Source organism: Rhinoraja longicauda, chromosome 4 (assembly GCF_053455715.1).
Source record: "Rhinoraja longicauda isolate Sanriku21f chromosome 4, sRhiLon1.1, whole genome shotgun sequence".
NCBI classification, from domain to species: domain Eukaryota; kingdom Metazoa; phylum Chordata; class Chondrichthyes; order Rajiformes; family Arhynchobatidae; genus Rhinoraja; species Rhinoraja longicauda.
The window spans coordinates 76,178,981-76,191,011 of NC_135956.1; the positions used below are offsets into that span (position 1 = coordinate 76,178,981).

Below are 12,031 nucleotides of genomic sequence, written 5' to 3' on the forward strand. Positions count from 1 at the left end.
TATAAATATGAACCAAAATTTTGCAGGATGACCGATGCATAATTATAATGGCACAGAAGGAAGCCATTCAACCTATCCAGATAAATGGGAAGGGGGGGGGGGGGGAAGGAGAGGTGATGGGGATGCAACAAGAAAAATGTGATTTTTCGCATGGGTGATTGGGCTTGATGATTGGGCCTGGTAGGATGTTGGGCTTGTTGCTTTCTGCTACGCTGTAATTTCTGCATTAATGCTTCACAGCTTGGGAAATAATATTTGTGGTCACTTTTTATGGGGGCCAGGAAGAGAAGCTGAATTGTTCCAAACGATAACGAATGGGGACATAATGGATTTGAAAATGCAAAATAGACAAAATGAGCTTTGCAAAAGCCTGAGGGAAAAATGCAGGAGAAAGATGCAGGTTGGGAGTGGGGCACAAAGTGCGTCAAACCTGGGGCCAGTATAAATTTGTTGAAAAATAGGATGTTAAGTAATTTAAAAAGGGGATTGAGCAACTAGATCTCCTCAACCTGGTCAAAAAGGCCCACTTCAAAATTTAATCACTACTCTATTCACTCCGACCTGTGCGAGATAACCACTTATGAGGTGTTTGCGTAGTAATCATGCCAGAACCAGAAGCAGCTGAATCAGCTGGAAATTGGATTTCACTGATTTTTAGTGTGATTTAAATGCCTATGTGTTTCATGCTAAGTCCATTCATGTTCTCGAAAGAAGATACTGAAATTGCTCAAAAATACATCACCTTCCAGTTCCCTAAAGGTGGTGACACACTTTTGCCAGATGGGGCGTAAAGAAGACTTGAGACATGCTGGCCATCATCATAATGGCATTGAGAATAGAAGTTGGAATGCGACAGAGGAAAGATTTAAAAGGGATCTGATGGGCAACCTTTTCACACAGAGGTGGTATATTTATGGAACGAGCTGCCAGAGGAACTGGTTGAAGCACGTGCTATAAGAATATTCAAAATACACTTGGAAAGATACATGGATTAGGAAAGACTTAGAGAGACACCTCAAAAGGATGTGAAGAGCAGGCACCTACGATTCAGGATGTACCAGCTGTGCCAACTGAGTAATCTCCATGTCCAGAGGTTTGATTAAGAATCTGTAAGCCGCCAACCATTCTGATCATTGACCCTTCAGAGGTCATGTTGACACCAAATTACCTTACACCTCTGAGGTAACATGCTCACCTCTGCTCCAGAGTAAGCTGTTCCAGACTTTTTTTTCAACTGGCTTTAAATGCCTCATTGGGTTCCCTGCAATGTTGGTCATCAAAGATACTTTTGCAGACAGAGCAGCCCGATTGCACCCACACATGGAATATAGCATCTGGACCTTAAAGTCCACATCAGTCTGTACGGAGTTTGTACGTTCTCCCTGTGACATGCGTGGGTTTTCTCCGAGATCTTCGGTTTCCTCCCACACTCCAAAGACGTACAGGTTTGTAGGTTAATTGGCTGGGCAAATGTAACAATTGTCCCTAGTGGGTGTAGGATAGTGTTAATGTGCGGGGATCGCTGGGCGGCGCGGACTTGGTGGGCCGAAGGGCCTGTTTCTGCGCTGTATCTCTAAATCTAAAAAAAAAATCTAAAAGCAAACAAGTAAGTATGAAACAAGCAAACAAGTCCACATATGAAACAAGCAAACACTAGGGTACAAAGACACAAAGTGCTGGAGAAATTCAGTGGGTCAGGCAGCATCTCTTGAGAACATGGATAGGCGATGATTCCGGTCAGGACCCTTCCTCAGACTGCTTGCAGTAGGGGGGAGAAAGCTAGAAGACAGGTCGAGGCAGGACAAAGTCTCTCACTTGCCAGACTTTGTCCTGCCCCCACTTCTTTTCCAGCTTTCTCCCTCCCTATTACAATCAATCTGAAGAAGGGTCCCAACTGGGAAAATTGCTTATCCATGTTCTCCAGACCCACTGAGTTACTCCAGCACTTTCTGGTAAACCAGAATCTGCAGATCCTTGTATTTACACACAGACCTCAAAAGTTCAGACCTCAAAGTTATAATTTTTGTTTAATGTTATTTTTTAGTACAGAAATTATTCCAAATATATCGTAGAACTTTTCAAACATCATTATATAGAGCAAATCACATCTTTCATTGTGCAGAGATAAGTGATGCTGGAGTGACAGCTGCTGACCTTGCTATAAATCTTCCCATTCCTCATCATGAAAGATTGCTGATGGAATATTGCCTTTGCTGGTGTGACTATCAGCAACAAAATGCTGGATAAATTACTCCTTGGTAGTTGTAGTAAATTCTGTGAATCTTAGAAATTTGAATACTCTACAGTGAGTTCTGAAAATGCCCAGTCAGATCTGTCAATGTAATTAAGGATAAAAGCAACTAAATAGCAGAATTATTCCTAAATGTATCAAGACTGTTCTATAATGGTTACACATTGCACCTTTGAGCTCCAGTTTATGTACTTAATGGCAGAAACTTGTTCTGTATGAATAATGATTTCATTGAGTGCCTGTTTGACATCCAAAAGGCATTAAGGGTGCAAAGGTGAACAGCATTTGGAAATACCCTGACTACTTTCCCAATCACTTAAACCAGAAATGATCCTAAGCATGTCATTTTTGGTGCTATTTGTTTATAACAGAGGTGTTAACTGATTTCATCTGAAAATGGGAGCGATTGTTAAGGGATAAAGTTAATGTTAGCATTAATGTTAGCATTAGCTGCAGAAGTGAATAAACTTAACTTTATTGCCTATATAGTTGTACACACACCCATTTATTCTGAATGTTTTGGCCACTTTTCCTGAGTTGGCATGTGTATTAGTGTAAGGACCCAAGGATAAAGAGGTTAAAATGGAAAGGAAGGAGAATTAAAATAACACGCGACTTGGAGCTCAGAGCTATGATCACATAATCACGTTATTTTTCCAGATTGTTTGTATATTCTTCAGATTATTAATGTCCTGAGATGTTCTCAAATCTGTTTTTTTCATTTCCTTCAACTACTGATTCAAATTGTTTGTAAATCAAGTACTGTACCTGATGAAATGTGGTAAAATTACCTTCCATTTAAAAAATTTGGTCACCTTAATCTATAGAAAACAACACTGTGGGCCTGGATAGAGTGGACATGGAGAGGATGTTTCCACTCGTGGGAGAGTCTAGGTCCAGAATTAAAGGACGATCCTTTAGGAAGGAGATGAGGAGGAATTTCTTTAGTCAGAGGGTGACCAATCTGTGGAATTCATTGCCAGACAGCTGTGCAGGCAGTCAATGGACATTTTAAAGGCAGAAACAGATAGATTCTTGATTAGAATGGGTGTCAGGGGCTATGGGAAGAAGGCAGGAGAATGGGGTTAGGAGGGAGAGATAGATCACCCATGCTCAAATGGCAGAGTAGATTTGATGGGCCGAATGGCCTAATTCTGATCCTATCACTTATGAACTGATATAAATCCAAGGCACATCTTTGAAACACCAGTACTTATCTTTTTTTCCTCCTGAATCTAGGACTTGCTTCCCCTTCCAGTTCTATGGTGGTTGGAGGCTGGTGTAAGATCTGTAGATTCTGCCACAGGTGGCGACTAATGGGGCGTATTAATGGGTGTATTGCAGTAGTATCACATTCTAATTACCTGAAAACTCGCAACACGCTAAACCCTTTTTTGCAATTGGTGTTACAAGAAATGGCGCACATCTGAATCTGAAGCAACAAGCAATCTGCTGGAGGAAATCAGTGGGTCGAGCAGCATCTGTGGGCGGAAGTGAATGATAGACCATTCAGGTGGAAAGTTTACATAGGGGCTGAGAGTGGAGAAGGGGAATCGCTGGTTCAAAGAGCGGGATGGGTTGAGGATAGTGAGATAATTAAGATAATTGATGGGTTGGGATGGGGGTTAAAGGTAGACACAAAATGCTGGAGTAACTCAGCGGGACAGGCAGCATCTCTGGAGAGAAAGAATGGGTGACGTTTTGGGTCGAGAACCTTCTTCAGACTGATGTCAGGGGAGTGGGCGGGACAGAGATAGGGGGTTAAAAGTGACGGGTTAACTCGAGAAGGGTGAGGAAAGGGTGAAATTGGTAGGCAAAGAGAGGTAGATGATGGATGAAGGCAGACAAAAAGGGCAATTGAAGTCAGGAACCTGTATGGTGGCCTCAGGTCCCAGCGGATACTTTAAGATTATGCACTGAGATTGTCAGAGTTTGAAATCAAGGTGTTTTTGTTACTTTTAAATTAAACTGAAACATCATTTCCCAGTTTCCCATGACTATTGCCGAAGCACGCACACACAGAAGGATCAACAGTAGGGGGCGCTTCACATTGAAATGTATTATGTAACAGTTCTCTCCTTCGTTCAGTTGTGACATTTTAAGGTCATTTAGAATTTGAATGCAACAGGTTATCAAGAATACAGAAAAGTAATGACTGTGTTAAATTACTAAATTGCGCCATCTAGCGCACCACGGACATCTTTTTTATAAAAACGAAATACAGTACTAGAAATAAAATGGAAAAATATTTAAAGGGTTCTGTTTTATCAACAATGCTGGTGTTGACAGTTTGCTTAACTCAAAAACACAATGCCTGCTTGTACGATTATTATGGTAAAGCCTTTGAACAGCATGTACCATTTTCTATGTGTCTATTAATCTAAAACGGTATACAGATAAGCACTCTTCCATATGCAATTCAGCGTTCAGTTCAGTACTATTTGTGCTGGTATTCACTAATATTAATTCGACAAGTGTGATGGATTTTACGGTTTGACGTTCAGTAAACAAGCTGGTTCTTACTGTTGGCTGATTTACAAATTGGTTGAAGTAACAGGTTTGTGAGATCTGACATTACTAATGCCTTTAAAGCTTTGTGTTTGCTTGTTTCCATTTGCAGTGTCCCAAAATAAAGGGGCAGTATTTTGAAATGGAACAATTTTAATTGTTGCATTTTATCTCGTGAATGTTTCCCAATTTTAGACATGTGTAAATGAATGAAACACATTATAATCGGAGGACTCCTATCTCGCCGGTTCTTTGAAAGTGCTCTCACTCCCCTCCTCGCGGTAATTTTTCACCCTTCAGGCAAACTACCCAACTCGTCAAAAACTCCCTGCATAAATTATGTTTCCTCCTGCGCCCTTTTGAACTTTTGCCTATTACGTTATTTTGGTTTGCAGCTGAACATAATTTGTTCTCATTTAAAACATGATTAAAGCATGTTTGAAATGCAGTTTTGCAATTCAGCAAATGTAGTTCATCTTAATCCAATCATACGTTGTAAGCATATCCTCTCCTTCCACATTTCGGATTTTACTACCTGTTAGTCCCTTCGGTAATATGAACTTCACTGGGGGAAGAGGTAAAATGAAACCTCGAAGAGCTCTCTTTCCAAGTTAAGACATTTAAAAATTCCCACATAAATCCTGACAGCGTTTAATAGTTAATGCGACTCGGGCCCTGAGCAGGTTTGATGGGAACACTCTGGATATCTGTGTGTGTGATTGAGATGTCACAGTACTGTAAAAGAAGTCAGTGTGTGTTTTGAGCGATATTCGTGCGGCCGTAACAGCGTCTGAAGATAGTTTCATGATGCTTTAAGATGCTTTCCACTTTCCTGATTCGGTTTGGCGATGCAACTATTTGAATGGGCAAAGAAAAGTCTTTCCATTGGATTATCGCATTCAGTCAACACAGAGAGCGCCTGCTCGCCTTGGCCTCTCCTGCCCTCCCTTCTCCACTGCAGCCTTGATTTATTGGAGTCGTCCAGCTGACGGGAAGCCAGCCCTCCCCTCCCCCTCTCACCTCTTCAACATTCAGCAGAAACTCGCCGAAATCCCAAGAAAACAATGCTCCCTTTCCCACGTGTAGACGGACTGACCCCTCTAACGTGAAGGGGGGGGGGGGGGGGGGGGAGACGAGCAAGTGGCACATCCAGCACGTTAGATTAAATGCAAGCGCATCTCTGAAGTAAGATGACCGACGAGGGAAGGTCGGAGAGCAAAGGAGAAGTTAGCGGCAAAGATTTGGAAAAACAGCTTCGTCTTCGAGTTTGTGTCTTGACTGAAATCCTAAAGACTGAGAGAGATTACGTGGGGACTCTGGAGTTTCTCGTCTCCGTAAGTTTATTTTCTAACCCCTCGCCAACATTTAAGACGTTTCATGGTCCTACTTGAGTTACAGCTGCATTCGCGTATGTTTTGTCAGTTTGATCAGGAACCGAGAAACCACAGTGAACTTTCTTTCGCACTGAATGGTAGGGTCTGAGAGAACACTGTTCTTAATGTTTGTTAAGGTGGAAGTTTGAATCTGTTCGGCTGACCGTTATAATTTTTGTTTGATATTTATTTGCTAAACATTTGATGATCAAATATTTTTTTCTCGTACAAAAAGAAACTCTTGTGAGTGAGAGCACCTTTTGATTATTCATCATCCGTCCCCAGACCCCATTAACTGTTTGGGTTATTGATTTAGCTTCAGGTTTCAGTAGGTTTCCCGAGTTTTAGTTATACCTGTAAACTTCACTCACACTGCTCAGTCAGACTAAGGCTTACATGCCTATTAAAAGCTCGAAATGGTCCGGGTTCTTATTGCTGCCATAGTTTACGCTCTCGTGGGCTTCGGAAATGTACACAACTTTTCCCCATGTGGCTAATAATTTGTCCTGATCGTCGTTTCAATTGAACGGAGCATCTCTACTGTTCCACGTTATTGGCCGCGGGCAACGCCGGCTCCACAATAAACGCTCAGGTGGCTTCTGTGAAACAGCCAAAGTCTCTCCCACGATTTATTTGTTTGTCTGGATTGTGCAGATGGTGGGAAACTTCGCAGAGGGGAACCCTGCGGGAAATGTTTGGAAAAGGCGATTTGGCTTTTCTGTGATTAGGGAGGAAATGACGCGAATCCCGGGAATTTGTAGGCTATTTATAAACACTTTATTTCCTGATTTAAGAGCCCCCCAAAGGACTCGGAGGGAGTCCAGACAATAGGCTGTAAACTGGTCGGTATCCTGCCTGAATGAAGGAAAAGCACAACACAAAAAATGATATTATTTTGGAAGCCTTTGTTCGTTTCAGAGATGCATTGAATGACATATTGTGACACTGTGCAGTGTAGAAAGACATATACTTTAGGAGTTTCAATAAGAACGTACGCCAATTCAGAAAACAACCGCTTAAGTAATATCTGACCGTTCAGTAAAATTGAAACATTACACTTGACAATTCACAAATTTGCCATTCATTCATGCAAGTTGACAGTGTGATTCTGCAAAGCGAGGCTCTTCTAAGCCCGGCTGCAAATAAACCTAGCTGCAGATGAATGTTTATTCATTTCGAACCCAGGAATGGACTTGAATCTGATCGCTGACACTGTGATTAAATCGTCCCACCAGCTTTACAAACTTGACCGAAATATCTACGTAAGAAACTAAGAAGGTTGCATTCGGAGACAAGTCCCACGTTTCCATGATGAATTCCGATGTCCACATTTATTCAGGGACGGCCGTGCAAGATTGTCATGCTGTATGTATATACATTCGCTCACCCCAGGTGGCGATGAGACGCTTGGATTTGTGTGCCTCGCTCTCCGAGTCTGCACCGCGGGGGAGGAACCTAAGCAATCACTACTTCCCTACATTCGAGGATGTCTTTTTATTCGCCTATAATTAAAATCGAGATATGGTATGAAATAAAGGCTCCGTGGAATTTACGGTAGAAAATAAATTATACAATACAATACAATATATCTTTATTGTCAGAACTTGTCTTCGCCCTAAACAATTTCTTCTTTGCCACTTCTCATTTCCTTCAAGTCACAGGTGTAACCAGGGGCACCTGCACGGGCTCCAACCATGTCTGTTTTTTTTTGTGAAGTTAGGAACTGCAGATGCTGGTTTACACCGAAGATAGACACAAAATGCTGGAGTAACTCGGCAGCATCTCTGGAGAAGAATGGGTGACGTTTTCGGATCGAGACCCTTCTTCAGACTGAGAGTCAGGGGAGGAGAGGGACAGAGAGATATGGAAGGGTAGGGTGCGAAAACTAGACAAAGGGGACCAAGTTCAAGGACAATGTAGATCATTGTTTGCCAAAGGAAGATGACAACAAAGCATGCAAAGATAAAATTGAATCAGGGGGACAGTCCAAATGGTCGAAAAACTAGGATGGGGGAGGGATGGAGAGAGAGGGAAAGCAAGTATTACTTCAAGTTAGAGAAGTTAATATCTCATACCGCTGGGTTGAGAGCTGCCCAAGTGATATAGACAATAGATGCAGGAGTAGGCCATTCAGCCCTTCGAGCCAGCACCACCATTCAATGCGATCATGGCTGATCACTCTCAATCAGTACCCCATTCCTGCCCTCTCCCCATACCCCCTCACTCCGCTATCCTTAAGAGCTCTATCCAGCTCTCTCTTGAAAGCATCCAACGAACTGGCCTCCACTGCCTTCTGAGGCAGAGAATTCCACACCTTCACCACTCTCTGACTGAAAAAGTTCTTCCTCATCTCCGTTCTAAATGGCCTACCCCTTATTCTTAAACTGTGGCCCCTTGGTGCTGTTCCTCCAATCTGTGTTGGGCTTTCTGTCCTGGGTCCCATACTGACCTTTCTGTCCTGGGTGTCCTCCACAGTCGGCGTACTCAGGTGTCATTCCCCGACTCTTTCTTCCTTACATGGACCATTGCAACAGGGCTGCTCCCAGCACCATGCAGAACTTGTTGAATGCATCAATTTGACTACAAATTGCACCCTGCCCTCAAATTCACTTGGACTATCTCTGGGACCTCTCTCCCCTTTCTCAACCTCTCTGTCTCCATCACAGGGAACAGACTATCTGCTGACATCTACTACAAAACCCATTGACTCCCACAATTCCATTGACTACACCTCTTCCCACCCTGTCTTTTTCAAGGACTCTCAATTGTTCCATATCCACCACAACTGCTCCCAAGATGAGGCTTTCTATTCTAGGACTTCTGAGATATCCTCTTAATTTTCAATAAATATGGTTTCCTCCTGCTATTGTGGATGGAGCCCTCACACATTTCTCTTTTATGCCCCACCAGGTAGAAAAATGGACAGCGTTCCCCTGGTCCTTACCTTTCATCCCACCAGCCTCCGCATTCAACACATTATTTTCTGACTTTTGCTACACCTTCAATGTGAACCCACCACTAGTCAAATCTTCTGGTCCCCTCTGCTTTCTCCAGAGACCGCTCACTCTGCAATTCCATTTGTTTGCTCATCTAGTTCCACCTAACCTGCCTCTCTCCAGGCACTGTCTCTGGCACCCGCACAAGATGTAATGCCTGCCCTTGCACTTCCATCTAGGAACCCCAGCAGCCCTTCGCATGCACCTCTTCCACCCTTGCCTGTTGCATTTGGTGCTCCCGATGTGGCTTCGTTAGACTGAACGACTATTTTGCTCTATCTGCCAAATCCTGCTGGAGGTCCCGGTTGCGAACCATTTCAACTCTCCTTGCCATTCCCATACTAACCTTTCTGTCATTGGCCATCACCATTGCCAGAATAAGACCATGCAAACTGGCGGAACAGAGCCTCATATTCTGCTTGGGTAGCCCACTAACCTATGGTGTGAACGTTGAAGTCTCCAATTTTAAACAATAATCCCCCTCCCTTTTCCACCCTGGTTCTTCACTTGAACAAAGGCTACAATTACCTGAAGAATAGTCCTGACCTGAAATGTCACCTGCTGATGTTCTCCAGAGATGCTGTCTGTCCCGCTGAGTTACTCCAGCTTTGTGTCTATCTTCGGTTTAAACCAGCATCTGCGGTTCCTTCCTACGCCAGTATCTATAGTTTCTTGTGTCTACATTGGTCTTAACTGTTGGGTGCAATGCCATCAAAGAGCATTGAGTGATACATTGCAAATGTTATGTCAGTGTTCACTTTCAGTTAAGCCTGACAATTGTTACATTTAGATTACACTGTTGAGTCAGCACTTGATTGTGCATATAACCTTGTTTGCACTTCAACTGAGTATGGCAGAAAAGATGTGGCAACATGGGAAAATAATGTCACATTATTACAGGAGAGATTTTGTGAATGAAGGAAATTATTTCGAGGAACAAAGTAAGATTACTTAAGTTAAAAAGGTGAGCAACCAGGTAGCGGCAGAACTGCAAGTTTAAATTTGGCTATGAGAAAAGTATCAAAGTTGTAATTGGTGATGGATTAGTTCAGCACTTGGACCAGTGTGAATTGATCAGAGAGAGAGCATGTACATGACAAAAATAGACTATGCCTGGTTAATTGAGAGTTTAACTTTTGAGGAGGTGACTAACATGGTGGGTAGGAACATGATGGTTGGGGGACTCCAAAAGGCATTTGATAAAGCTCAAATAAAGGCTCAGTACAAACATTGGGCAAAAATGTTTACCTTAGCTCTACTTTCCTGCCAGTTTTTCATAACTCCTGATTACCCTCTTGTCTAAAAGTATCCATCTCAGTCTTGAGTATATTCAATGAATTAGTTTCCACAGCTCCCCTGTGGAGGGAATTTGAAGGATTTGCGACCTTATAAGAAAATTAATTACTTTTGATTTCTTATATAGCAAATCCTCTCCCCTACTCTATTCTGAATCTATGCCACAGGGTAGAACATCCTTTCAGTATTTACGCTACCAAGCACTTGCAAAATATTCTGTTTCAAAAAGATCACCGAGTGGGTCCAATCTGCTCAACCTTGCCTCATAAGATGACCCTTCCTTGCACGAATCAACCCAATGACATTTTCCTGCCTCCTCCATTAAATGCATATCCCACCTTAAATAAGGAGACTAAAATACGTAAAGCTCCAGATGTAATCCTTCCAATGTTCGGTACAGTTGGAGTAAGATTTTTTTACTTTTTTAATTCCATCCTTCAAATAATGTTTAATATCCCATTTGCTTTTCTAATTACTACTTGTATATGTGTTTCATGTACAAGGTCATTAAGACCCATCTGAATGTATGCATTTCTGCAATCTCTTTATTTAAACAATAATCTACTTTCTGTTCTAATCACATTTTCCCAGATTATATTCCATCTCAGCGCTATTTGATTTTGTACAGCTTTGTCCACTGGGCACATTTGGCTACGCTGGGTTCCCTTCTTCCAAATTATAAATATAGATTGCAAATTGTTGAGGCCCTAGCCCTGATTTGTGTAGTATTTGCAAGCACCAGCTTGAAATTGATCTATTTATCCTGACTCTATTTTCTGCTCATTTGCCATGGTAATATGTAATCCAATACCATATCACTTCTTATGCACCGTGACATTTCCAATCTTCAGGAAGTCCAAGTACACCAAATCTATGCGTTCCCCTCAATGCACCCTGCTAGTTAAATCCTAGATGAACACTAATTCATAAAATTTGTCAAACATATTTTCCTCTTTATGAAATCGTATTGACTCACTTTATTTGAATTCTAATTTTTGAAAAATATATTATTTATACCTGCTTAATATTTGATTTCAGCAAATTACTGTTCTCTTTCCTGATTCTAGGAAGCTTTGAAGCCAATGCGTCCACAAATTTGCTACCATTTCACTCAATTAGAAAAAGCAAGTGCATGGTACAAAAGGAACAAATATCCACTTTCATGTTGGCCTTTAACTTAAAGAAATTACTGGGCATTTGATCATAGAAAACTTTTAGTCTTACAGGAGGACTCTATCAATTCACCAGTGTAAAATAAGTTAAAAGATTAAATTATGAAGAGAGGTTATAGCAAAAGCTTAGCATCTATTTCCTTATATTTAGATGGTTGATGGATCATCTAATCAATGCCATTATATTGATAAAATGATTTGACAGGCCTGAAGCAGAGAAACTATTTCCCCCAGTGAGACATTCCAGGATGTAAATGGGATGAAATCAGGAAATATTTTGTGAAAGAATTGGTCATGTAAATCTGGAAGTCTTCCTTAAAAATAATTGTTGAGGCTGCACCAACTGCATTTCAAGTCTGGATTAATATATCTTTGTGTGGTAAATATTGGATCGAAACATGGAATGTGCATTATTGATTCTCAGATAAAACATTG

At 41.7% G+C, this 12,031-nt stretch overlaps 1 protein-coding gene across 1 annotated transcript in view; it reads left to right on the top strand.

Moving 5' to 3' along the window:
• The first annotated feature begins 5,861 nt into the window (after window positions 1-5,861).
• Window positions 5,862-12,031, top strand: part of prex2 (phosphatidylinositol-3,4,5-trisphosphate-dependent Rac exchange factor 2) — a 264,841-nt gene continuing 258,671 nt past the window's right edge. Inside the window, exon 1 of the mRNA XM_078398119.1 lies at window positions 5,862-6,093. Coding sequence (XP_078254245.1) covers window positions 5,950-6,093 — 144 coding nt within the window. The 5' untranslated portion in view covers window positions 5,862-5,949. The remainder of the gene's footprint in view (window positions 6,094-12,031) is intronic.